Consider the following 27,910-nt stretch of genomic DNA (forward strand, 5'->3'; position numbering starts at 1 on the left):
AAACACAGTTCGCAGTTCCTGTCTGCCTCCATAAGGCAGCAATAAAACTCACAGAAACAACATAGGCTTTCACACAGCTTTTTTAATTATCGTTTGATGATAATTAAACGATAATTACGAGGTTCTCATCAAACGAGTCTTCTGTCTTCTGCATACACAGGGACCCAAGCACAATTCTTTGTCTCTCTGGGTCATAAGCTTTGATCTTTGAGCTCTGACCTCCTGGTGCTCTTTAGCAGCTCTCCACCGCCAATGGCTCTTCTGCTTCCCTCTCACGGCCATGAATACCTGAATACATTCTTGTAACATTTGCTCCATAATACTAAACAATTTAAATCCTAAACAGTCTACATGCTCAAAATATAAGAAAACAGATAAATGAATGTGATAAAAATGTACATAATTTTTCTGGCACTGGTTAAACTGGTTTCTGTGATGGAAGCTGAAGTTTCTCTGCAGTTTCCAGTAAAGCATCTTTTTATCTGTGGAGCTTTGAGGAACATTTTCCTGTCAACAGAAGAAGAAGCAGCAGAGAAAAGAGGTTTGAAGTGTCTTTCATGATTCAAAGCTGAACTGAAAATGATTCCCATGTTTCCATCTCAGATCATTTCTGGTTCCAGGATGAAAATGAATCAGAGAGAAAAAAGATCAACTTTCCAGTTGAATCCAGTTCAGATCAAAACTCCATGAAGCCTCTAAATGGAGCTCAGTTTGAATCGGATCTTTATTGATCCAAAGAGACAAACAATATCAGACACTAAATGACAGACATGAGAAAATAAACAGGAGGAAAATCTTTAAGGTCAGAGGTCATCATCATAATCTAGTCAGTTTCTTTAGACTCAAACTGCTGCAGCTTCAACCTCTGAGGATCAGCAGGACACAGAGACCGTTCTCTACTTTACGACCTGCAGAGAGAAGAAGGATGGAGAGATCAGATCAGTGAGTGTTTCCAGCCTCTCCAGCAGCAGTCAGTGACGCAGCACATCCAGTAGATGGTTTCCAGGCTGCAGTCAGATTGATCTCAGAGCTGTGACCAAGATGAACCTTATCAGTTGTTTCCTGTTGAACTGAGAGAACCATTCTCCTCCCACTGAGAAGCTGCAGCTTTACTGGGAACACTGGAGCTTTGCTATAATGCTAACTGGGTTTAGTTCAATATGCTGACAGCAGCTGGACTCACTACAAACATTTACTTACTTTAAAGTCTCTACAAGATCCTTCAGCTGCTGAACGTCTGAATCCTTCAGGTTGTTTCCATCCAGGTTCAGTTCTGTCAGATGGAGACTGTTGGACTTCAGAGCTGAGGCCAGATAATCACAGCTGATCTTTGACAACCTGCAGCCAAACAACCTGAATAAAGAATAAAAGATGAGCTGAAGCCAACAGGATGCAGGTGAACCAGTTAATCCAACAGAACCAGTTAAAGATTCTCATGAATATTAAAGCCAACAAGCTGCTGCTTCAATAAAGACCTGCTGAGTTCAGAACCAGAACCAGAACCTGGTACTGGGTCATGTTGTGTTGGAGGATTTTATCATTCCAGGCTCTGATCAAAGTGTTGAAGCATCAATCATTGATTATTGATTTGTTCCTGTCAGATTCCTGGAATTCACTTTCCTAGACTGGGTTGAATGACCTTTGACCTGCTTCACATGAGAGGGATTTCTACACACTGGGGGTCTGAATGCTGTCCTGTTCTGACCTCAGATCAGCAGCTCCAACTCAGTTACACAGAGGGACTAAATTAAACTCTGGATCCAAGTCCAGGAACAAAGTCAGAAAATATTTATTAGAACAGAAGATATGAACTTTGATTTATGATCAATTATATATAATTATTCACAGAAATATACATAATTATATAATTACAAACACAGTTGGTAAAGCTGTTGCCTTGCAGCAAGAAGGTTCTGGGTTCGATTCCCGGCCCCGGTCTTTCTGCATGGAGTTTGCATGTTCTCCCTGTGCATGCGTGGGTTTTCTCCGGGTACTCCGGTTTCCTCCCACAGTCCAAAAACATGACTGTCAGGTTAATTGGTCTGTCTAAATTGCCCCTAGGTGTGTGTGTGTGTGTGTGTGTGTGTGTGTGTGTGTGTGTGTTTGTGTGTGTGAGTGTGTGCATGGTTGTTTGTCCTGTGTGTCTCTGTGTTGCCCTGCGACAGACTGGCGACCTGTCCAGTATGTCCCCCGCCTCTCGCCCGGAACGTTAGCTGGAGATGGGCACCAGCAACCCTCCTGACCCCACTAAGGGACAAGGGTGTAAGAAAATGGATGGATGGATAATTAAAAACCTCAATATCTCCAGTCTGCAGCCTTCAGTCTGTAGAAAACCACAGAGCTCCTTCACTCCAGAATTTCCCAGGTTGGTTCTGTTCAGGTTCAGTTCTATCAGATGGGTCGGGTTGGACTTCAGAGCTGAGAACAGAGAAGTCCAGCTGATCTCTGAGAATCTGCAGCTGATCAATCTGAATAAAGAATAAAAGATGAGCTGAAGCCAACAGAATGCAGTTAAAACTGAAATATGAACAAATAAATAATACAAATGTAGAAAATTAATTTCCCTGACTGTAAAGAAACATGATGAACTGATTCTAACATCTGATCCAGTCAAACTGGTTTAAAGAGTCCAAACCAGCAGAACCAGAACATTTTATCATGACATGTTGTTAGAACATTTCAGTGGTTCTGGACTGGAATTAAAACGGACTTTCAAAACAGTTTGCTGCTAATCTGCTGATCCAAACCTGCTTTCTTTTTTAGTGAGAATGAAATTAACCCATAAATGCTATTCATGCGCTTTGACACACAAACCAATGTGTTACATCTTTGAGATAAAAACTGAGGAAAAGTACTATTTACAGTCAAGTGAGGTCTTCAGGTCCTTTAATTTTTATTTTCTTTATTTTGTGTGCGTGTTTGCTTATTGTCTGGGGATAAATGCCATTCAGTTTCATCATTTAATATTTTATTGTTTAAACAATAAAATATTAAAATCATGAAAAAACATCAGGTTTGAAACTTCTTGGTCTAAACAACTGAATATAGTTAGGTTTCAGTGTATTTAGGTGAGTTTTGACGCTTTGTAGTTTGATGTTGTCCTCAGAAACGGTTTGCGTGGCTGTCGCACATTTTCACGCCAGTGAAAAAGTGTGCATATATTTATGCAAACTTTGACGCAAAGTTAATGTTTATACATGTCGACTTGTGTGTAAAATATGGCGCCGCACATATTTTGTGTGCATGAGGCCACTGGAACCTGAACTGATTATTGATCTCAATGGTTTTATTTCTTCAAACCCCAGGAATGGACGATAAAGCTGTAAAACATTTCCTCAGAGTTACTGAAATCCATCACTTATTCTTTTCTCATTTTCATATTAAACTGAAACAATGGAAACATTCTCCAACTCTATTATATTTTAGAAGCATCTCTAAATTTGAACATAATTATAACATTTATTTACATAAGTGCTGATTTTCATTTTGAGCAGTGTTTCTCAACCCCGGTCCTCACTGCCCCCCCCCCGGCTCTGCATGTTTTAGATGTGCCTCTGTGCTGCCTTTTGTTTAGTTAAGCAGGACCAGCAAGGTTTTGAAAACCGCATTACAGCACCCCCTGGTGGATATTTTCGTTATGTTGCTTTTGTGACGCTAAAGGAAAAATAGATCCAAGATGGTGGAACGGAACACCAAGCAGCTCATTGAGTAGCTGATTATTGTCTTTATTCGTTGTGTCTCAGACAAGATTTGTTCGTAAGTATTTGTTAATTGTGAAAATAATAACTCTTTGTTTTATGTAACGCCGGTGAGAGTAATTTGTATGCTTAGTCATTTAGGAAAATGTTTTATTTTAGCTCGCAGTAAAAATGGCTATTTTGCTATGTTAGCTAGTATGCAGTGGTGGGAAGTAACGAAGTACAAGTACTTCGTTACTGTACTTAAGTACAGTTTTCGTGTATCTGTACTTTACTTAAGTAGATTTAATAATGGGGACTTTCTACTTTTACTCCACTACATTTTACAGTAAGTATCTGTACTTTCTACTTCACTACATTTCTACAAAAGTGTCGCGTTACTCGTTACATCCAAGTCGCGTTGCGCTTTTTGTCCGTTAAAATGTGAAGTTCAGGGATTTAAGGTGGCGCCGTAAAATCCAAGCAATAACGTGACTTAGTGTCTGTTGTCACCCATCGGCTCCACCTTTACTCGCACTCGGAGCTCCAGACATGCGCAGTGGTTTCCTCTGAGCGGGAGGAGATGTTTGTCTATAATATAATAGCGCTGCATAAATTGATATGGCGACATGTAAAATCAGCAGCGCTTCGCTTTCACAGACGGTGGGACTTCGTCCAACTTTTAGCGTCACTTGGAAGGAAAGCTTAAAGAAAGGTAAGATCTGTGCTAGCAAAGCTAGCTGTACTGAGACACATGTTGCATCTGATGAAAAAAAGTTGTCACTCATGCGCTGAATTATTGTGTGGAGGTGTTGACTGAGGTGTCGCAAATATGGGACAACGCTGTGACCAAAGTCTGCAATATAGTGATATGACATTCAGGAACGATCCGATTCTTCTGGACGGATCTTTACTAAGTCCTAAGGACTGAAGCCTCACTGAGAGCCGTTCTTTGTTCTTGTGTACACTGCGGTAGCTATATATATATATATATATATATATATATATATATATATATATAGACATTCATTTAATCGCTGAATAAGTAAAAGTTGAACGTATGAACACAGAGCATGCTCATTGCTCATTGATTGATTTGTCTCCTGTCATGGTGGCAAACATCGCAGTGGGAGGGAGGATGAAAACAGTCACGGTGCTCATTCTGCTTAGTTACTTGTTGCGCCGTTGGACAGTGTTCATAGTTGAACGATGTTTACCGTTAATTGCGATGTTTCAGTTGTGGTTTCTGACATATGCAATATGGGCAACCGCCCAGGGCGTTATTTTTCTAGGAATAGCAGGAGACCTCTGCGGATTGTAGCACAGCGATGAAAGCAAAACAGAATGAAGTGAGTTTTAATTGATACTGGTTAAATATATTTCAGCTTTTAGTATTTAATATCTAGGTGTTTTTATGGGAATGTGGATCTTTCAGATCAATCTGAGAACCAATTTTGATAGGTAAACTTAATGTTATTGTGTCATTTAGCGCGGGGCGCTGGTCTTGGGTTTGGTGGTCTTGACTACAACTCTGCTACATGGCTCCTTAGTTGCATGTCCTCCACCCCGCCTGCACCTTCTTTACATCCCCTTTCAGTTAGATTTCTTTCTAAATAAATGTGACTAATGAAGTTCATGCTATGTTAGGACAGGAGACAAAATGTTTCCATCCCTGAAATTATGATTCATAGAATCACATATCTAAGTCTAAACTGTTACAGAGAATAAACACAATAAGAACATGTTTAATCTGTTGTAGTGTTAATTAAAATGGCACATTTCTGATGTATTAAAATTAAATACGATCGGCACACTTTATGATATTAGCGATTAGGTAATGCATTCAGCGAGTACTTTTACTTTTAATACTTAAGTATTTTTAAAAGCCAGGACTTTTTTACTTTTACTTAAGTAAAATGTTAATGTGGTACTTTGACTTTTACTTAAGTACATTTTTGACTGTGTATTTGTACTTTTACTTATGTAAATTTTTTGAGTACTTTCTCCACCACTGCTAGTATGTTGCAGTTTACGATGGCCAAAGTGATGGTAGTGGTCAGAGGCCACTCTTCAATAAACAACTAAAAAAGAAAGAAGTTTGGTTATTGGAGCGTCGTTGTCTGGCTGTCTAGCGGCTGAAAAAATGGAAAAACTCAGGGCGAGGACAGCACAGCCTCTATTCCGGTCTTGTGAGAACAAATTCATTTACCTGCAAGTCTTTTACTGTTTTCATTCATCTTATTATCAACAATAATTCCTGTGATTTTCATAACATTTGCTCTTTTTTTTTTGACAAAGTTAGGATGGGGGAACAAAATATTTTAAGCGCCTGATAAAATCTGTTCCCCCCCTTAAAATGGAAACAAATTAATTTACCGGCAAAGTCTTTTACAGTGTTCATTCCCCTTATCATCAACAAGAAATCTTGTGATTTTCATAACATTTGCTCTTTTTTTGACAAAGTTAGGATGGGGGAACAAAATATCTTAAGCGCCTGATAAAATCTGTTCCCAAGGCGCTTAAGATATTTTGTTCCCTCATCCTAACTTTGGCACACCAAAAAAGAGCAAATGTTATGAAAATCACACGACTATAGTGTTGATAAGAGGAATGAAAACAGTAAAAGATTTGCAGGTAAATTAATTTGTTTCCATTTTAGGGTGGGGGAACAGATTTTATCAGGCGCTTAAAATATTTTGTTTCTCCATCCTAACTTTGGCAAAAAGAGAGCAAATGTCTTCAAACTTGCAGGATTTCTTATTGATCATAAGGGGAATGAACACAGTAAAAGACTTTGCAGGTAAATTAATTTGTTTCCATTTTAGGGGGGGAACAGATTTTATCAGGCGCTTAAAATATTGTGTTCCCCTATCCTAACTTTGGCAAAAAGAGAGCAAATGTTATGAAAATCACAGGAATTATTGTTGATAATAAGATGAATGAAAACAGTAAAAGACTTGCAGGTAAATTAATTTGTTTCCATTTTATAGAGGGCGAACACATTATTTCAGGCAGCTGAAATATCCATTCTCTCCTCTTCTTCTCTAATAACTTTGGGAAATAAAAAGCACTTGTTTTCAAATTCTCAAAAACTATTATGTGTGATAGCATTCTAGACATTTCCTTAATCCAGTAATGTCATATTTCACATTAGAACGGGATTTACCAAAAAGTTTACACTCTGATCTTTTCAGGAAGTCTTTATTTTTGTGCCCTGCTATCGTCCAGCTTCCCTCCTCCTCCTTTATCAGAAATGAAAAATGATAAATGCACACAACGTGTTGAAAACCTGTGTTTGTTGACTGACTTTTATTTGTCAGGCTTAAGAGACAAAAGCAGAAAAAAAGATCGATTCACTTCGCGTTTAAAATAACACAAAACAGCGTAAAAAGACCTCCATACAAGACCTCGTTTATTTATGTATTTTTACTTTGATAGCTGCAGATTAAACTGAAAGTTACAACATTGACATGATTATATGAGTAGTTTTTACCGAAAAATCGATCAGAAGCGCCGTGAAAATGGTCAGATCCGCCGGATCCACTTCTCTGGCTGCAATGCGCGCTCCCGACACAGGGGGAACAGATTTTCACAGGGGAACATCTGATTCAAATGATTGCATGACCATCAAGTACTGCAGAAGCCTGTTAATCATCCAGAGATACAAAAAATACCTAAAACATGCAGCGGGGGTGAGGACCAGGTTTGACAAACACTGGGTTAGAGCAAGCACATGCTAGCAGCAGGCACGACAGAGAAATTTCTTCAAACTCATATGATGCCGCTTTTAAGTTGAGCGCTATTGATCTTGCACTACAGGAGGGAAATAGAGCCGCTGCATATAAACTCAGCGTGAACGAAATCATGGTTGGGAATTAGAGACACAGGGCTGCGTCCAGAATAGCAGATTTATTAGGACGCAGCCCTTATGGGAAACCGAGAGCGACGGAGATACCAGCAGCTTATAGCCCGTTGTGGCTTATATATGTACGATTCCATTTTTTTATTTATTTATTTTTTTATTTGTAGGTAATACGGTGGTCAAGTTTGCTAAGATATTCTTCCACATTATAATGACATTAATATGGAGCATAGACATTTAAAATAATGAATTCTTTGTCAAACTGCAACAATCCTCTCCTAATCTAAAGACATTCATCACTGAGTCGAGGTTGTTTTTCAGAATAAAAGCCTCCTGGTTTCCTTCCTCTTTTAATTCATGGAAGATTCTCAGCACCAGGCAGTAAACTGTCATTAATATTTAATCCTTTAAATCCTGTTATGCTAAAAAGTTTCTTTCAGGCACAAGATGTGGCAGAGCAGCAACAACCAAACGGTGAGTTTTATCATCTGTGGTCTACCATAAGCCCAGGCTGGAAGAGATAACTTTAATATTTATAATATCCATGAATGGCTTAAAAAAGACTCCGTTTTGAACAAGATGTTTAAGGTTTTAAACATGAGAGGGAAAAATGTTTTAACATTTTGTAAAATGAATATTCTTTTGAACCAGCAGTTTTTCTTTTGTGTATTTTAGTAGTTTATTTAACTTGGTTTCTGATTTCACACTGAGTTTTGTTGGTCAAAATTAGTTTAGTGAGGTGTATTTAAGAAATATTTTTTGACATAATTTTTTAGTAACATTGCCCACCACTACTTACCAGTCCATCAAAAAAGACATAGGCTACCTGCACTGAACATTATTATTATAATTATTGCCATTTTTGTTTGTTTTGATTGTTATTGTTGTTCCAGTATTTTTCATCAAAAATCTAAAAAAACATAATTGAATTATTAGTTGCTTTTTATTATTATTGTTATTGTTTTATTGAATTATTTTTGTTTCCTCTATAGTTTATCTCCTGTTAATGGTTTCCATCAAATTGTTATTGCTTTCAAATTAAAACTTTGTTTCTGACCTTAATTGTTGTAATCTGCAGCCTTCAGTCTGTAGAAAACCACAGAGCTCCTTCACTCCAGAATCTTCCAGGTTGGTCCAGCCCAGCTCCAGTAATGTCAGATGGGTCGGGTTGGACTTCAGAGCTGAGAACAGAGAAGTCCAGCTGGCCTCTGGCAAATTGTAGCCACCCAATCTGAATAAAGAATAAAAGATGTGCACTGAAACCAACAGGATGCAGGTTAAAACTGAAATATGAACAAATAAATAATGAAAATGCATACAATTAATTTAATTACACAGATCTGATGCTGGAAAAGACGAAGGCTACAATTCTCCAATCACATCAGAGAAGAGTTCTTTGATTTCAGGAATTCTGAATGATGATTGGCTGATACTACTGACCACACAGCACAGATCATCTATATAAATATAACTGGTGGTGAAAATGTGCACCAGGGATAACTCCAATTAAAGTTTCAGATTATTTGAGAGCAGAAGCTTTTACTTTTCGCAGTTATTTTAGGCGGCATATTTAGGTGTTGACTATTTTGAAGTGGAATATTTCCTTTTATATTAAAACAACACATAAAATTGGCTCTTAAAGTTGAGAGGGAAACACTTCTCAACATTATGTAAATTTATTGTTCTCTCTTTTGTGTTTTTAAGTATTTTTACACTTGGTCTCTAATTTCACACTGAGTTTTGTTGGTCAACATTAGTTTAGTTACACGTATTTAAAAAATATTTTGTGATATAATTTTTTTGTCAGTGTCGCCCACCGCTACTTACAGCCCCATCAAAAAAGATGTAGGCTACCTGCACTGAATATAATTGTTGGGAATTTTTAATGCTGCTATCATTTTGATTTCATTTAGAAGTGTTTGAACTCTTCATTGTCTGTGTCAAGGCCTTTGACTGCTGGGTTGAATACTTTTGGCACCAAGTAAAGATAACTGCTCCCTCCAGCCTTGAGAGAAATCTTTCCCAAGGGAAAGAAAGAACCAGATGTCATGTGTGTAGACAAAGCTTGCATTCTGTCTCTTCTCTTTTTATCTCTTTACTTTTCCAAAATAATAGGCCAGCTCTAGCTGAGAAAGGGTAGAACGCTTAGTGAGAGGCTCAGAGGAACACCTTGCTAAAACTTCTCCTTTTGCAGAAGTTCAGCCATAAAACTCACATTGTCCGTTGTTCTTTTATGTAGGTTCAGAAAAATACCTATCATTTATTTTATTGGTATATAAATATTGTAATTTTTGTTGCTGTTATGATTGCTATTGTTGTTTCAGTATTTTTATTTAATAAAAAATCTTAAACACCATTACTGAATTACCAGTTTTTCAGAAAACAAAATGTCAAATTTAGAGCATCCATCCATCCATTTTCTTGCACCCTTGTCCCTCAGTGGGGTCGGGAGGGTTGCTGGTGTCCATCTCCAGCTAACGTTCCGGGCGAGAGGCGGGGTCACCCTGGACAGGTCGCCAGTCTGTCGCAGGGCAACACAGAGACACACAGGACAAACAACCATGCACACACACACACACACCTAGGGGCAATTTAGACAGACCAATTAACCTGACAGTCATGTTTTTGGACTGTGGGAGGAAACCGGAGTACCCGGAGAAAACCCACACATGCACAGGGAGAACATGCAAACTCCATGCAGAAAGACCGGGGCCGGGAATCGAACCCAGAACCTTCTTGCTGCAAGGCAACAGCTCTACCAACTGCGCCACTGTGCACCTTTAAAAATAATTTAGAGCAATTATTTTTAAAGGTGTCATCATCATCATATCTTTATGTATAAAAATGCAATAAAAATTCAACCTAAATTATGTAAGTTCAGCAGCAGCCAATCAGAACAGAATAAAAATTTAAATTCAAACTGATTGTCAACAACAGTAATCAAATTTTTATGTTCTGTGACATTTTCTGACATGTTATTCAGTCCTGCAAAAAAAATTCCCAGATAAAATATGTAAAACTAAACCAGTTTAAACTCTGAACTATTAGCAAAAAGCTGTAAAAGTAAATATGAATCTATATCAGTCATAACTCTTCTTTTCTTCAGTGTCAGATTCTGGTGCTCCAGCTCCCAGCTGCCTTCAGGAAAACGGGATGCGAGAGTGTCGTCTATTAAATTTCACCACATGGTTTTTACTGTGTAAACCAGAGCTATAAGTGGAAAACATGAGGGCCAAATCCTCTTTATTGTACAAATATAGGACAGAAAGATTAATAATATTTTTATATAAATTTGTCTATTGATTTACAGATCAATAGTTTTACTGTCCAGAAATTACAAAGAACAAATCTGGTTCTGAATCAAATCCACCTGAGCCAAATTTAAAGTGCCATGGAGTCAAAAGCCTTGTGGCACCGAGCGTTCCCCTCCTGGACCATGTAACTCACCCTTCCAGATCTCAAATAATCACCTCACAGCTTTGGTCTAACTTTATCTGTCTTCTTGCAGACACCGAGTTCCTGATTCCTTCTTACTCCCCCTAAGATCATTTGATTCCTTGCAAATAAATCATTAACTGCTCTCCCTCTGCCAGTGTGTTTTCTGCATATGAGGTCAAAGACTCTCCCAAAACACAACAGTATAATTTATGGTCTCAATATCATCTTACATTATAATTGGAAAAAAAAATTCTTGCCATATTCTGTTCAGTCTCCCGTGTTATTGCTCAAAATGTCTTTCCATATCAGTATCTCCCTTTGTATTTAGTTTAGTTTGTTTATCTTTACATTTTGTTCTCTGTATTTTTTTGTTTAGTTTTCTTAGATCAGTTTTAGATTTTCTTGGTTTATTGTCGTTTCCTCTTTAGTTTCTCTCCTGTGTCTCCTTCAGGTTTTATTATCTTCGCACTAAAACTTGGTTTCTTACTCCAATTTTTGTAGTCTGCAGCCTTCAGTCTGTAGAAAATCACAGAGCTCCTTCACTGCAGAATCTCCCAGGTTGCTGTCTAACAGGTTCAGTTCTGTCAGATGGGTCGGTTTGGACTTCAGAGCTGAGAACAGAGACGTCCAGCTGGTCTCCGACAAACTGCAGCTGTACAATCTGAATAAAAAATAAAAGATGTGAGCTGAAGCCAACAGGGTGCAGGTTAAAACTGAAATATGAACAAATAAATAATAAAAATCTAGAAAATTTATTTAATTAAACCGATAAGATGCTGTTAAAGTCTAATACTATAATCCTCCAATCACATCAAAGCATAGTTCTTTGATGTCAGGAATGCTGAATGATGATTGGCTGATACAAATGACCTCCTAGCACAGCACAGATATGACAGGATGGCTACAGGATGGAAATTTAGATTTCATTTCAGATTTAGAAGTTAAACTTTTTTTTTTTTTTTTGGAATTTAATTTAAAACAAAATTCAGTCTAAATGAAAGACAGAATCAAATGTTTTTTAATTATTTAAAATGTTAAATTTTAATGTGTCGTATATTTTTTCAGATATATTTTTCCCTAGTAAACTCAAAGGGCCGCTCCAAAACCACATCCGGCCCAGAAAACCGCCAGTTGATTAGCCCTGCTCTAGATCAGAAGGACCCATCATGGGGACGACTGCTGGCTGGACAGATATCCAAAAGACAGTCCTGGACAACAAGGACGGAGTCCTGAAAAGGTCAAGAAGCTGGTTGTTCATAGAGCTGCATCCAAGAATATTCAGGGAAAGTTGGTTAGAAGGAAAAACTGGTGGTGAAAATGAGAACCAACACCAGGGATAACTGTAACCTTGACAGGATTGTCTAGGGGAGCTTGACCAGGAGAGGACTGAGGTTGGAGTCCGAACATCTGGATCCACTACGTTCAGACGGATGCTTGCTTGCTTGCTGGCTGGCTGGCGCTCTCTCTCTCTCTCAAGTGAAAGGAGGCGCGTGCAATCCTGCTGAGGTAAAGCAGCGGCAGCGTGCGAGGCAAAGCGCTTATAAACCTATCCTTTAGGAATAAATCTGCTCTGCTAGTGAAATGCTAAGAGCAAAAGAGACGCTTGCAGCCTGGCTTTAAAAAAAAATATATATATATATAAAAATTAATTTTTTTTATTTATTTTATTTTTTCCTCTAGAAACGTAAACAAGCAACGCTTAGTCTGGCGGCGGGGCTAGTAAAGCATAGCGGGCCGCCAGGCTTATAAAACACTGGGGGAAACCCTGAAGGATTAAAGTATCATTGAATGATTTTATTGTATAAATAGAGAAAACAAACCCCAGTTTCTTCACTTTACTGACTGAACTCTCCAGGATCTCAGACAGATTCTTCATATCAGAGTCTCCAAAGGTTCCACCTCTCAGTTGAATCTCACTTATTTCCACTTCAGTCAGATCTGGGTTGGACTTCAGAGCTGAAGCCACAACTTCACATTCATCCTTTTTGAGCGCACAGCCACCAAGTCTGTGATGAGAGAAGAAATAAAGTCAGTTCTAATGAAATCAATCTTAATCACAAACAGATAAAGTATAACAGTGATGTCATCATGATGTCAACATCTGATCAACATCTGATCTTCAGTTTACTGAGTTTGACCCGACAGAGTCCAGGTTCTGGTTCTGGTTCTGGTTCTGGCTTCATGTCCTCAGACCTTCAGCTCAGTCAGATGTTGAAGATCTTCTATCATCTGTGAAGGAAAGTTCAGTTTCTCTGCAGCATCAGAGCCTCAAAGGAGCTGCAGCAGCTGATGAAGAGGCTGACTGAGCTGAATGAAGGAAACTACTGGAGATGATGGAGAGGAGGAGGAACTGCTCACACCTCTGACTCACACTGACTTGGACTAGACCGATTGGCTCCTTGAGATCTTCCACCAAGCTGGAAGTGAGCTTTAAAAGAAGTGAGCAGAGCAGGAAGTCCAGCCTGCTGTGGACCTCTAGCATCTCTGGGTTTGTTTAGCCCATATCTGCTGCTGCAGCATCTAGAATCCTCCTCATCATTAATAATCCTAAAGGGTGAATTATGGAGCAGCAGCTCAAAGAGCGAAGAGGAGTTTAAAGTTAAAAAAGTCTCTCTGGCTGATTGGATCTTAGAGAAAATAGACATTTTCTAGAGTTCAGGGTTTTCTATTCATTTCAACATGAAAACTGAAAAAAGTTAAATATTTTTAAATGATCAAAATGTCTAAAAACCAGAAGCTGCGGCTGTCCTGGATGAACTGAATATTTAGATGTTTGAATGGCTGAAATCATCCAGAGGATGAAGGAAGCAGTTAAAGGCCAAAAACATCCAGAATCAACTTGAAGGAAGAAGAAGAAACAGGAGGACAATAGTGCTGAATCAGCATTCACACAATGAAAACATCTGGACTCACCGAGCCTTTCTGCAGTTCCTCACAGCTGGAACCAGTCTCTGTCGTCCATATTCTGATGTGTTGTACTTCTCCAGGTCCAACTCATCCAGAACCTCTGACATCTGCAGCATGAAGGCCAGAGCTGAACAGTCAGACTCTGAGAGCTCCTTCCCTGAATCCAGCAGCCGCAGGATCTCTGGATAAAATGAGACGTCGTTCATCTCCATCAGACAGTAGAAAATGTTGATGCTTCTGTCAGGAGAGGTATCGTCAGTGTTCATCTTCTTCAGGTTGGTGATGATTCTCTGGATGGTTTCTGAACGGTTCTCTGTCTGACCCAGCAGATCTTCTAAGAGTCTCTGGTTGGACTCCACAGTGAGACCATGAAGGAAGCGGACAAACAGGTCCAGGTGACCATTTTTACTGCTGAGGGATTTCTCCATGACTTTCTTCATGAACTCGTCTAGAGATGTTTCATCGTATTTTTCTCCCAGGAACGTCTTGATGACCTCTGACCTCCTGCTGGTGAAGCAGTGGAGCATGTAGACTGCAGCCAGAAACTCCTGGATGCTCAGATGGACAAAGGAGTAGACAGAGATGTTGTCCAGCCCACTCTCCTTTTTAAACATCTGAGTGAAAACTCCTGAGAACAACGCAGCATCTTTGATGTTGATGTCGCACTGTCTGAGCTCTTTGTCATAGAAGATCAGGTTTCCCTTCAGCAGCTGATCAAAAGCCAGTTTTCCTAGAGACTCAATCAGATTCTTGTTCTCTGGACTCCAAATTGGTTTTGTCTTTGATCCTCCATCATACTTTTTTTTGATTTTGAGCTGAACCAGCAGGAACTCTATGTACATCTCAGTCAGGGTCTTGGGCAGCTCTCCTCCCTCTCTGGTCTCCATCATTTTCTCCAGAACTTTAGCAGTGATCCTGCAGAAGACTGGAATGTGACACATGATGTGGAGACTTTTTGATTTCTTAATGTGGGAGATGATGCTTTTGGCCTTATCATCATCATCTCTGAATCTCTTCCTGAAGTACTCCTCCTTCTGGAGGTCAGTGAATCCTCTGACCTCTGTCACCATGCCAACACACTGAGGAGGGATCTGATTGGCTGCTGCAGGTCGTGTGGTTATCCAGAGGAGAGCAGAGGGAAGCAGTTTTCCCCTGATGATGTTTGTCACCAGAACATCCACTGAGCTGGACTCTGTAGCATCAGTCAGGATCTCGTTGTTCTGGAAGTCCAGATTAAGTCGACTCTCATCCAAGCCATCAAAGATGAACAGAACCTGGAACATTTCAAAGCTGCTGATTCCTTTGGTTTTAGAAAATAATTTGTGAATCAGGCCTAATAAGCTGAACTTTTCTTCTTTCAGCAAATTCAGCTCTTTGAAAGTGAATGGGAAAATGAAATCAATGTTCTGGTTGGTTTTGCCTTCAGCCCAGTCCAGAGTGAACTTCTGTGTTAAGACTGTTTTCCCAATGCCAGCCACTCCCATGGTCATCATTGTTCTGATTGGTTGATCTCTTCCAGGTGGGACTTTAAAGATGTCTTCTCTTCTGACTGCTGTTTCTTGTTTCCTGGATGCTGTTTCAATCCGTCTGACCTCATGTTCCTGGTTGACCTCTCTAGTTAACCCCTCTGTGATGTGGAGCTCTGTGTAGATCTGGTCCAGAGAGGTTTGATTTCCAAGTTCATAAATGTCTTCACAGAGATTTTCGAATTTCTTCAGAGACGCTTTAAGGTCAGGCTGATACAAACCAACAATATCTGAAGAAAGAAAAACAAACAAAGTAAAAACAATTTGCAATATTCTAACAAGTAATTGGACTAATAAAGTGGCCAGTTTGGTTCTTCTTCATAACCTTCTATGAATGTAACATAATTCAATAATTAGAGAAAACTAATGAAAGTCATTCCAAAGTCAGTCTACAAAGACTGTAGTCTTCTTTTGTCAACCACTAAAACATTCAGCATGCAGCCCCACTGAATGAGCTGGAAACACAGTCTCTATCAGACTGTGAAGTATCTGCACTACTAGCAGGTCATATGGACTGGGATGAAGGTCCAAAGTAGAGACTGGTTTCATGACTGGCCCAGGATCTGGAGCAGTTGGTCCAGCCAGGTGAAAACCATTTGCCTGTTTTTTCACTTCAAGAGCTTCACGATAGTCAGAGAAACAATGTTGTCCTATTCCAAGTCATCCCATTCAGCATCCAAGGGAGACGACCGTCAAGACGAGAGAGTTGAGTTGGTTCGTGTTCAAAATCCTAAACCACTGAAGAAACTGAAGACGCACCATGACATCCTGTGCAAAGTTTGCAAAGATTTATTAACAGGGGAAAAAGCAACATCAGTACATGATGCTTTGATCAAAGAGGAGGACATTTTTGTATTCAGGTAACAATTATTTGGTTGTCAATTTGAGAACTTGTAGATAGAGCATTAAGTCTGGCAAACTCCGTAATGTCACTTTCTATTGAAACATGGAAACCCTTTGTTGCACAGTGATTGTTAGTAAAACACAGCTGAGTTTAGCTGATGTTACCTTGTGCGTTGCTTCTGACCTATAACTGTTTTGAGAAGTTCAGGGGGGGGGGGATGTACGCCGAGTTCATTTTGCAGGGTTTTCCTAAGAAAACTTGCTCAGCCCAGCTGAGGCAGCCTACTGGCAGTCCACCATGTGTATTAAAATATGTTAAGTTGACAGGAAATGTAAGAATATTACTGAATAATTATATGTTACAGAAAAACATCGCCAGTGAAATCCTATTTAAAACCACTGTGATTGAGTCTTAAAAACAACAAATCAAAATATACAATTAAAATAAATATAATTTATTTGCACTTTTGTTTAATCCAAATTAAGTTAGCAGCTCCATCAGGCCCCCCAGGGCTTCAGGGTCCATAAATGCTGACATTTTAACACAGACCAGATACATGAATGTAATACTTGTTTATTGAGATGATTGCTCACAAATACAATTTAGTAAACTGCAATTATAACAGATTGCTTTTTAGGTTGGCCAATTAAACTACTCCCCCTCTCTCAGATTAAATCCAATACATCTGTTAGAGGTGCTGATGTTTTTAGCAACAAAAGGGACCCCTGGAAAATTTTTTATCAAAAAGGGTAACAGACTCAATTTCAAAACGTTGGAAAAACTTATTTTTTAAAATAAAAATAAAAATCCCAGTCCACATGCATCCTTATTCACAACACATTTGCTGCTTCCAGGCTGCAGAAACTTCAGTTCTGATGGTTCTGAGCCATCTGGTGGTTCTGAACACTAACTAGTGTCTCCAGCAGGGGGCACTGTCCAAGTCAAAGCCTCCTGCTGCTGGTCCCTGTCTGTCCTGAACCTCTTCCTCCTGCTCTGCTTCCTCGTCTTCCTCACTCATTACATCACATTGACCTTTGATCTTGTAATCAGCCAAACATCACTATTGATCACCACCAATCACCTGATTGGAAGAATCCAACATTTATACCACTGACCTTTGACCTGGAGATTAACCCGTTTCATCATCAGGATGACTCGTTTCCAGATGGAGACTCTGCAGGTGTAGATCCCGCTGTCTGTAACTGAGGGACGTTCCAGAGTCAGACTGAGGTCTCCAGTCTTCAGTGGGTCGTCATTCATCCTGGTTCTGTTGTTGTTGGTCAGGTTCTGTTCTTCAGGATCACCAGAACCTTTCTGATACACAGAGACCATCCTGTTCTCTCTGTCCCTCCACTCCACTCTAGCGCCTCCAGGCAGGTAGACTCTGGTTCTGCAGGGCAGCAGGACAGACTTTACCCCTGAATCCACCTTCACCTGTGGAGCTGAGAGACAACGGAGGACAAGATGAGCTGGACGGACAGACAGATGGACGGACAGCAGCTGACGAGAGAGAAGTGGAGCAAATGATGATGAGCTGATATCTAAGTTCCTCCTGGACCTAGATGGACCCATCAGGTCAGAGACCATCAAGGTATTTCTGGTGGAAAGTTCAAGTCAGAGAGAAAAATCCTCCAGCAGTGTTACATCACCAAGGCAGTATGAGGGGGAGTAACTGTTCTGAATGCAAGACTGAATTGTAGTTTTCAGCTTCGCCACTAGGGGGCGCAGGCATTTTTGTAATTAATTAAGTAATGTTTTGTTCAAATGAAATAATGTTCAGGAATCAGTGCAGATCAGCTGAAGTTGTTTGTAGGTAGTTTATGTGGTATTTATGACAGTGTGTGTCCATCAGACTGGTAAGATAGAGTTTATTTGTGTTCAAGAAGAATAACGTGTATTTTATTACTTTAGACATTTTCTGTTTGCTCATTTTGCCAAAAGAAGCTGAGTTTTACTTTAAATGGTGAATTCTATTATGTTTAGTTGCTCTCTTTTACTTTATTTAATCTTATTAGTAACTAATAAAACATCCAAACATTGGATCTCACAATGGCCATAAAGAACAAGACCTACAGACCATAAGACTGGAGTAATGAGAAGAATGTTTTATTTTATTTTCCAAATATAGGTAAGCTATAAGGACTTACATTAAGGCTTAAAAAACAAGTAATGTGACAATATGTTTGTAACTTACAAAATGACTATTGGTGTACATGGTGGATTGTAAGTTTTATTTAGCTGTTCTTTTGTAGAACCACACATACACCCACCCATCCACCTAAACCCTGAATCTGCCGATTAAAGAACCAGAAAATCATCACCTTGTCATTTCGTTGAGGGTCACTGAGGCTTTTAAGCGATGAACATTCTGCGATCACTAATAGGGATTTTTTGGTATTATAATTTTGTTGTTACTTTAGTTCATATTTCAGTCTAATGTTCGCCAGTTTAAAGTGTTCTCTTCTTTAAACTGTATGTGTGAACTGACCTGGAGGTCACAGCTGCCTGTTATCTTCATGTGAAACAGTTTGACCGGGATTTGAACCGGGCTCAGATCATGGGACAGATGTTAAATTGTTTTACGACCTTTGCTGTGTTTAGGTAAAATGTTTTACGACCTCAGCTGTTTCCTCTGCTGTCTATCTTGCCTATCCTCCCACTTTGAAGTTTGAAAATAAAAGACAAGCTCTACCCAAAGATCTTCAGAACGCTCTGTGAACGGCTCTGAGAAGCAGTTGACAGAGTCTTCTCCTTTTGCTTGCAGAAGCTTTGTCATGAAATTCATATACGTTGTCTGTGGTTCTTTTATGTAGGTTCTAGGAAAATACCTATCAATCACCACCTCAGTAATACGATGCAAAATCTTGTGATTTGCATCGTAACTAATTGGTCCTTTGAGTCGGATCGAGATGATTACAGAGTGAATATGGATTATTACTCTGAATGAGCAGGTTGGGTCCACAGAGGGCTGTGTGACCACCAGGATGGATAATTATGAGGGATAAACATGGCCGTCTAATGCTACATTGGAACAGAATCAGACTAGAGAGGAGCATGGCGAGGTGAATGTTATCCAGCATCCCATATGAGTTTATGACCATTGTCCAGCAACTGGAGGAGGATAATAATCGACTTCAGCTGATGGTTAAAGACATGAGGAGATAATGGACTTTCTCCTGACTTTCAACCTTTAGTGCCACAGTCCATCCCTCATCTCAACCACGAGCTGGACCTAATCTGGACACCAACATGTCCTCTGCCGCCCAAACATTGGATCCCACAATGGCCTTTAGAGGAGAATAAGACCTACAGACTATCCATACCAGAGTTCACAAAGGATAATCCCAGGCAATCTGCCAGATTAAGAAGATTGATATTCTTCCAGCCAATGCAACAGAGAGGTTCAAACATCAAGTGCCATGTGACCACCTTGAAAATCTGAAGAAGCTTTTCTAACTACTCAGTCATACAGACATTCACCAGGGGCCTCATGCATAAAGCGTGTGTGCGCACAAAAAATGTATGGAGCCATATTTTATGCACAAGTAGGCATGTATAAAAATAAACATTGGTCAGAGACTCACCTTTCAGAAAATAACCTTCAAAATGATATAAACCGCCTGCACAGACGATGAGAACCAGCAGAACCAGCAGAACCAGCAGAGCTGTGGCCCAGGATGGAAATGGTTCTGTGGAAAAACAGAGAAAGATTGACCTCAGTCTGACCTTTGACCTTTATCAGCAGCTCTGACCTGATGCTCTGACCTTTCTTTACATATTTCAGAACTACAGTGTCTCTCAGGACGTCCTGGTCTCTGTGGACAGTGCAGACATAGCGTCCATCGTCTCTGTGTGTGGGATCCATGAGGGTCAGGCTGACGTCTCCGGTCCTCAGGAAGTCTTTGTTCATCTCTGTGCGGCAGCTGTAACGTCTGTCCTGCTGGGTGAAGTGTTTACTCGTGTTGGGAAACACATGAATGAACATGAAATGAGGTTCTGACTGGGTCCACTCCACTGACGTGCCCTCAGGAAGGTTGGCTGATGTTGTGCAGGGCAGGAGGACAGAATCTGACCCTTCAGTGACCTCGACCTCCTGCTGACCAACTGAGAGGAAATACAGAACAAAATGAGTAGAAACAGTTTGGATCATTATTCTGGTTTGATGTCGTCATTCAGTTTCTGTCTGCAGGATAAAAATCATTTATTTAATAATCAACATAAAATCAGAAATTTTAATCCATCAGTGGTTCATGTGACAGTTATTGATGCATCAGAGGGTTTGATCTATACATAGCAGACCTACAAAACCTGTTCTTTAGATCTGTAGATCTACCTGGAGGCTGAAGACAAGAAATACAAATACAAATTATTCATGGAGATTCATCCTGGAATTCTGGTCAATGATCATCATAAAATAAATAGTGTAAAAAGAGAAAAGGTCACGTTAAATTCTGTTTTATAATCTTAATAAATATAACGTTTTTTTAAGAAGTCATGAAATGATGCGGGCTGCACAGTGGTGCAGTTGGTAGAACTGTTGCCTTGCAGTTGGTAGAACTGTTGCCTTGCAGCAAGAAGGTCCTGGGTTTGATTCCTGGGCCGGGTCTTTCTGCAAGGAGTTTGCATTTTCTCCCTGTGCATGGTGGGTTCTCTCCAGGTTCTCTCCAGGTTCTCCGGGTTCCTCCCATAGTCCAAAAACATGACTGTCAGGTTAATTGGTCTCTCTAAATTGTCACTAGGTGTGTGTGAGTGTGCATGGATGTTTGTCCTGTCCGTCTTTGTGTTGTCCTGCGACAGACTGGCGACCTGTCCAGGGTGACCCCGCCTCTCACGTGGAACATTTGTTGGAGAGGCACCAGCACCTCCCAACCCCATTAAGGGACAAGAGTGTATAGAAAATGGATGGATGGATGAAATGATGCTGAATATTTATTTAATTCATGAATATTATTTTTGTCTATTTACATGAATGTGTTTCAATACAGCTGCTGCCATTAAAGAGCCGACTGCTTTACTGTTAATAAAAGACTAAAATAGTAATTGAGGTCAATTATGGAGACTTAAAAAAACATGAAATATGAAATATTAATGAAATCATTTTGTTATGGATTAACAGGTTTATAGGAAGTAAATTTGTTTCCATAGTAACTCAGATTATAGAAATGCTTCAGTAATTTCTATAATGAATGAATTATTTAATTCTACAGCAAAATGATTGTAGAAATAATAATTTCATTATAGAAATAATCCATTCATCCATTCATTGGTTATTCTGAGTTATTTTGGGCCTGGTCTCCATGGCTACAGAAACAATGAACAATTATTAATTTTCTCATTTCATCAAATTCATCCATCCATCCATCCATTTTCTGCCGCTTATCCGGGGTCGGGTCGCGGGGGCAGCAGCTTCAGAAGGGAGGCCCAGACTTCCCTCTCCCCAGCCACTTCTTCCAGCTCCTCCGGGGGAACCCCAAGGCGTTCCCAGGCCAGCCGAGAGACATAATCCCTCCAGCGTGTCCTGGGTCTTCCCCGGGGCCTCCTCCCGGTGGGACGTGCCCGGAACACCTCACCAGGGAGGCGTCCAGGAGGCATCCTGACCAGATGCCCGAGCCTCAACTGGCTCCTCTCAACGTGGAGGAGCAGCGGCTCTACTCTGAGTCCCTCCCGGATGGCCGAGCTTCTCACCCTATCTCTAAGGGAGAGCCCAGCCACCCTTCGGAGGAAACCCATTTCGGCCGCTTGTACCCGTGATCTCGTTCTTTCAGTCATGACCCAAAGCTCATGACCATAGATGAGGGTGGGAACGTAGATCGACCGGTAAATCGAGAGCTTCGCTTTTTGGCTCAGCTCTCTCTTCACCACAACGGACCGGTACAGCGCCCGCTTCACGGCAGACGCTGCCCCAATCCGCCTGTCGATCTCCCGCTCCCTTCTTCCCTCATTCGTGAACAAGATCCCCGGATACTTAAACTCCTCCACTTGAGGCAGGACGACCCCCCTGACCCGGAGAAGGCACTCTACCCTTTTCCAGCTCAAGACCATGGCCTCGGATTTGGAGGCACTGAGCCTCATCCCGGCCGCTTCACACTCGGCTGCGAACCGCTCCAGTGAGAGCGGTTCGCTCTCACTCATCAAATTATGATTTGATTAATTTAATTCATCAAATTCATTCATAACATAAAACTTTACAATAGGGTGTGCTGCTAGTTTGTCTGACCTTTGACCTTCAGATGAATGTGTTTCAGGTTCTGTTCTTCTCTTCCATCAGAGATGCTGCAGCTGTAGTTTCCTCCATCATCCTGCTCAGGTTTCCTCAGAGTCAGGCTGAAGTTTCTAGTATCCAGAGCGTCAGGATTCATGGAGGTCCGTCCTCTGAAACGCTGGTTCTGGTTTTTAAGGTCATCACCATTTTCTCTCCGTAGGTGGACAGAGTTAGGACTGAGAGCACTGCGAGTCCAGATGAGGAACGGGTCTTCAGGTATTTGACCATGATAAATGCAGGGCAGGAGGACAGACTCCGCCCCCTCGTTAACCTCCACCACTCCACCAAGAGCATGCTGGGAAACTGAGGACACAAGATGAGGGTTTAGTGTAGAAATAATGATCAGTTATTCACTAGTGATAAAAGATTTCAGTCTGTCTGCTAAACAGCTCAGTGATACTGAACTCTTATTGGACAGCAATGATCTCTGTTCATATATGTAACTCACATTAAGCAATATGTCATAAACACTGATAAAAGTGCATTAAAATCTGCTAAAAATTTAAAAACTTTTACGTAACGTAAAGAAAGTATTTTTTTTTTTGTTCTCCCCATTTTGTGCATGTTAAGGTTCAAAGATTATATTTTTAAGAAGTGTCTGGATTTTAAATTATTTTATTATTATTATGAAAGTCTTTTTTGAAAGACAACTGAACCAAAATTTATTCTTTGTCATTTTACTTTGTTCTAAGGAAGGTTTGATTATTGTCTCCTTTAGTACATATGTATAGTAGAATAAATATGATCCTTTTTTAATAATATTTTGTCTTGGTAGTCTTTAATGTTAATTCTGTAAAATTAAGTTTCAAGTGATTGTAATAAATTTTCCAATTTGTTGCAATGAAGGGCAGAAGGCAGATGATGAAAAGAAGGCGTCCCAGGACAGAGCCCTGGGGAACACCTGAAATCACTGGGGATAGATAGGATTTGAATGATTTAAGTTGGATGAACTGAGTGCAGCCAGAGAGATCTGACTGAAGCAAAGCAAGGGGTGTGTCCGTGTGTGTGTGCATGTGTTCGTAAGCGTGCGTGTGTGTGAGATACCAATGGAAGAGAGTCTGTGGAGCAGGACTGATGGTATTGAAAGCTGCTCAGAGATCAAGGAGAACAAGAACAGAAAGTAAACCTGAATCTTGTGCCATAAGGAGAGTGTTTTTCATTTATTAGGTTTATTTGATAGGGACAGATACATAACGACATAGACAAACTGAGCAGTACAGCAGTCCCATGTTTGCGTCATAGTGCAGTAGCAACAGCTAATTTGCAGCACTTGTCCCTAGATAGGCTTTTAAACAGTAGCTCTTAAAACTAACAAAGATTGAAGTAATAATAATTTAAAATGGCACAATGTAATGTTAATATATACGCAAACAGTGAATCATAAAACAATTAAGTATCGATACAGTTCTGTTTTTGACGTAACCAAAGTTTTGTTTGTTTTTTAAATGAATTGAAACTGGTTACAGACTTTAAATCAACTGGAATTAAAGTTAGATGTTAGTGATTCTGTGACTGGATCTGTTCATACAGACGGTTCTTGGTTAAATAGAGATGGAGCTGAGAGGAAACTGTTTTTTCTAGGATTTTGGAGATGAAAGGAAAGTTAGAAACAGAGCGGAGATTATTGAAATTATTTGGATCCAATCCAGGGTTTTTAAGGATAGGAGTAACAACTGCAGTTTTGAAGGTAGTAGGAACAATTCCAGATGAAAGAGACGAGTGGATGATGACAGAAACAACTGGGAGAAGGGAAAAAAAGTCTCTGTTGGCAAAAAATGTCCTTGAACAAGAACTAAACATAACATTTAAGGTACTGGTTTTCTTCCCCGTCAGATCTTCATACTACCAAAGTGGAAATAAGAACTACATTCAACCAAAAGAGTACAGATTATGAAGTCTGTATACCATATTGTCCTTCAATAATCATGAGATTTAGACAGAGAAGATGGACATATCTGACTACCTGATGCAACAATTCACTCCTCGCTTACCTAAGGAAGTTAGGAAGGGAGGGTCAGTGGAGAGAACCAGAGTTGAGTCTTTTTTCATCCAGTGTCATCAATAGAAAGAGAAAAAGGCAGGAAGAAACAATAAAGCTGATAAATTAAAATGAGGTCGATCATTTTTATTTATCATTCGATTATTTGATTTATTGTTACAGGCCAATTATCTGTTTTTGTCTTTTTTTTAACAGGAGAATCGGAGAAGAACCGGACCCACCAGTCCTGATTCTCCATTAATGTTGAGACCACCATCATGCATCAGCAGCAGAACATTATGACCACCAACCTCAGACTGAGGTAAATTCAGGATAAATAAACTACAAACTACAACCATCCAGTCAGCCATCTTGGATTCAAATGAACATTTATGTGGAAAACTGAAGAGAGGAAGGAAAACCAGAACCTTCAAGATCTGCAAACATTTCTCACTGGTTTCTGAGGTTAATGTTTCTGGGAGCTAATATCCAGGTTACTGGTCTGTATGGGTCTCAGTGGTTCTGATGTTGACAGAACTACAACCTGATAGAAACTAATAGAAAATATCAGAACCAGATCAGCTGCTGAACCCAAACCAGAAAATTAAATCCAGACAGAAAACAGCAAAGTGGAGCCACTGGGTGGATGGAAGAGACCAGAATCAAACAATAAACTACTAGTAGGACTGGAGGGTAGGGCTGTATGAATAAATCGATTCTGCGATATATATCAATATTTTATGCTCTCGGAAAGTATCGATTTTTCATCCGCGAGTATCGATCCGTTAAACCATAGGGGTCCATAGCCTTATAGCTCTTTTTAACTCTAGTTTGTTACGGCGTAGCAGCAAGACCCTCCCTCAGTCTCACTTTCAACTTGAGCTTAAAGTGCACATTATAAACTACACACCAGTTTTTAAATTGTGTTAATAGGCCAAGTATAACCGGAGTCATGCTAAAATTAGTAAACCATATTTTTCTGAATGTCAGAGAAATGTCAAAAGCGCCGCCATTCCCCTGCTTTTCCGATTATGTGAGGGAATGATCTTAAAAACGTACAAAACGAAACGAAACATTAGATTCCTGTTTTTGGACATGTAAAATCTTCAATAAATAACGATGGGCTGTATTTTGTTGCTGAGAAACGAAGTAAAGTTGCGCAAGTAACCGTGAAAGAGAAGCGGAACGGAGAAGCGGAACGGAGTAGCGGCGCGAACGGAGCAGCTGCAAAAGCAGTGAGATCGCGAAATTAATGCAAATTTCGACTGGTAGCATTCACTTGGTAATTAGTTTTTAGCTTAGCTGTTTCTGTTCTGTATATAAAGGATTACCTGAAGAATGAACATGGGTTGATAACATCCGCAGCGGGCGCGCAGCGGCGCTGTGTTTTGAGCAGGAAGACGAAGAGGAAAAACCCGCAGCCGGAATCCGCGGCGCAGTTGATAACAATGGCTGATCGATCATTCTTATTAGCAACAGATAAAGAGTATCAGAGACTGAGAGAACGATGAGATCCTGGCAGTCTGAGAGGCAGCTGCTCAGAGATCCAAGAAGGGGAATAGCGGCGCTGCGTAGCTGCAGGGAGTCGATCACTACGGGGTGAGGCGGAGCCACAACTTTAGCAGCTAGTAGTAAACAGCTTACAGCCACGGCTAACTCCGGGAGCCAAGGTAGAAAAGCCTTTTTCCCCATAGTCCAAAAGACTGCATTTGTGGCTGCATTTTTACTCCAAAATGCAGCCATAGTGTCCAAAAAAAAAAAACATAAGTGCAATCATTTGCAAATTGAGAGTCTACAGAGGCTGATCAGCAGCTTCCAGAGAGACTGGAGAGGAAGAGGAGCAGAGAGAGGAAGGAGATCTTACTGAGCAAGAGGATCATCATTATCATCATCATCATCTTCTTCTTCTTCTTCCTCTCAGAACAAACAGAGAGGCTTCATCAGATCCCAGCAGCTGACCATCTCTGACACCAGATCACTGTTTCTACTGGAACCAGCAGAAGTCTGGTAAACTGGGAAACGGACCTGGGTGGAGCACAGAGGGGAAAACGGATAAACTACAGCACAGGGAAACTAGTTTACAACTGATTTTGTTCTTGCTTTTAGGTTAAACACCAGAGGATTCACAGACAGAGTACCTGCTGCAAGAACACTGACGCTTGTCTTGATTTTGTATTTTTGGAATTGGAGCAGCTCTCGTGTGGTCCAGATACAAAAAAGGGGCCGAAATCACCCTTTAATGAAATTTTAACGGCAATCTGAAGGTAACAAAAAAATTTGGTGGACTCAACCTTTAGCCATTTCCTGAATCGGAAGCTGCAACCAACTTCAGATTCGTTCAGAACGTTATGTTTTAAATGTTGCTGTAGTCAGGAGTTCAACTACAGTTCCCATGAGCCTCTACAGGAAGTGACAAAGGCTGACGGGAAAAGTTCTGACCTCATTTCCTAAAAGCTGAAAACTAATAAAAATGATTTAAACATTTCAAATCAGGAGCATTCCACTATTGCTGCATCGCTTCTGCCAACAGGTCTGATTAGAAACTTGGATTTTTCTAATAGCAGAAACAATAAGATGCAAATGAAGCCTGTTTATGTTGTTGCATCCTGAGCCGCTCAATTGTTTTACAATTTGGATTAAGATGAATGTTACATTTTATGTAAATATTTCATCATGATTAAAATTTCAACTATCAATTCCCCCAAAAAAGAACTCTTTGGATGTTGAATTCACTAAAGCAGCATCACGAATAAAAAAGGTTGAACTTAGTTTATAATATTATAATCAGTTAATGTTTGATTTTAGTTTGATCATCTGAAACATTTAAGAATAAAAAACAAAGTGTAGAACAAGATCAGCAACATATCTAACCGCCCCATGAGCTCAGACGCATGCTGAGCTCATGGGGCGGTTACTGATAAGAAGTTTTATGGTTCAGTTGGGACCAAAACCTCCACAGTAACCTTTGTTTTAACAGAGATCAGAGTAACTTTGTTCATCAAAGAACCAGAAACAATTATCAACACATTTATTGCTGCTGACACCAAACAATGTAAACAGGAAGTTACTCTGAAACAAAAATCTCTCAGAGAATCAAACAGTTCTGACTTTTTCTCTGCATAGAGCAAAAAACTCACTGAGCTGCAGTGAAGTTTCAATAAAATGTGATTTTACCTTCAACTCTTGAGACTTGATTTAATTCCCTCGTTCAGAGCTTCTCTTCTCTTCCTGCTATCAGTGAAGAATAAGACTAGGGAGCTTTTCCCTTCCTCCTTCACCACTTTTCTCTGAGAAGAACATTGCTGCAGCAAACAGGAAGTGGGGGGAACAGACCAGCTGTCAGACCCATACCTTATTTGGAAAATCCCCCCCGAACTGGAGCGCACCCAGCAACCAAGGCGCTCAAACTTCTACAA

General features: G+C 40.1%; 1 protein-coding gene and 1 long non-coding RNA gene across 3 annotated transcripts; one reads left to right on the forward strand and one right to left on the reverse strand.

Moving 5' to 3' along the window:
• Positions 1-64: 64 nt before the first annotated feature.
• On the reverse strand, positions 65-26,501 carry LOC103457579 (NACHT, LRR and PYD domains-containing protein 3-like). 2 transcript variants are annotated; one of them, XM_081612764.1, is made up of 12 exons: positions 26,359-26,501; positions 22,472-22,819; positions 20,020-20,358; positions 19,839-19,943; positions 17,370-17,696; positions 13,891-15,640; positions 12,798-12,983; positions 11,465-11,638; positions 8,597-8,770; positions 2,295-2,468; positions 1,201-1,353; positions 65-908 (listed from the first exon to the last, which is right to left on the reverse strand). In XM_081612764.1, the coding sequence occupies exons 1-12, from the start codon at positions 26,390-26,392 to the stop codon at positions 902-904; spliced, it is 3,771 nt and encodes a 1,256-aa protein (XP_081468890.1). In that variant the 5' UTR covers positions 26,393-26,501; the 3' UTR covers positions 65-901. The 2 variants fall into 2 exon arrangements, with proteins under 2 accessions (XP_081468890.1, XP_081468887.1); XM_081612761.1 differs by lacking the exon at positions 26,359-26,501 and adding an exon at positions 25,826-26,237.
• On the forward strand, positions 26,413-27,674 carry LOC145554096 (uncharacterized). The gene is made up of 2 exons (XR_014090137.1): positions 26,413-26,501; positions 26,601-27,674. It is a non-coding gene; the product is annotated as an uncharacterized LOC145554096 (long non-coding RNA).
• The last annotated feature ends 236 nt before the right edge of the window (positions 27,675-27,910 follow it).

The sequence above is a fragment of the Poecilia reticulata genome, chromosome 2 (assembly GCF_904066995.2).
Source record: "Poecilia reticulata chromosome 2, P_reticulata-male-v2, whole genome shotgun sequence".
Taxonomy (NCBI): Eukaryota; Metazoa; Chordata; class Actinopteri; order Cyprinodontiformes; family Poeciliidae; genus Poecilia; species Poecilia reticulata.

Coding starts and splice junctions, on each gene's coding strand:
- LOC103457579 (XM_081612761.1), bottom strand. CDS start 26,237: ATGGCTGCATTTTGGAGTAAAAATGCAGCCACAAATGCAGTCTTTTGG. Junction 15,641..17,369: donor GGTTAATCTCCAGGTCAAAG/GTCAGTGGTATA, acceptor TTCTTTCTTCAG/ATATTGTTGGTTTGTATCAG. Junction 2,469..8,596: donor TGCAGATTACAACAATTAAG/GTCAGAAACAAA, acceptor TTCTTTATTCAG/ATTGATCAGCTGCAGATTCT.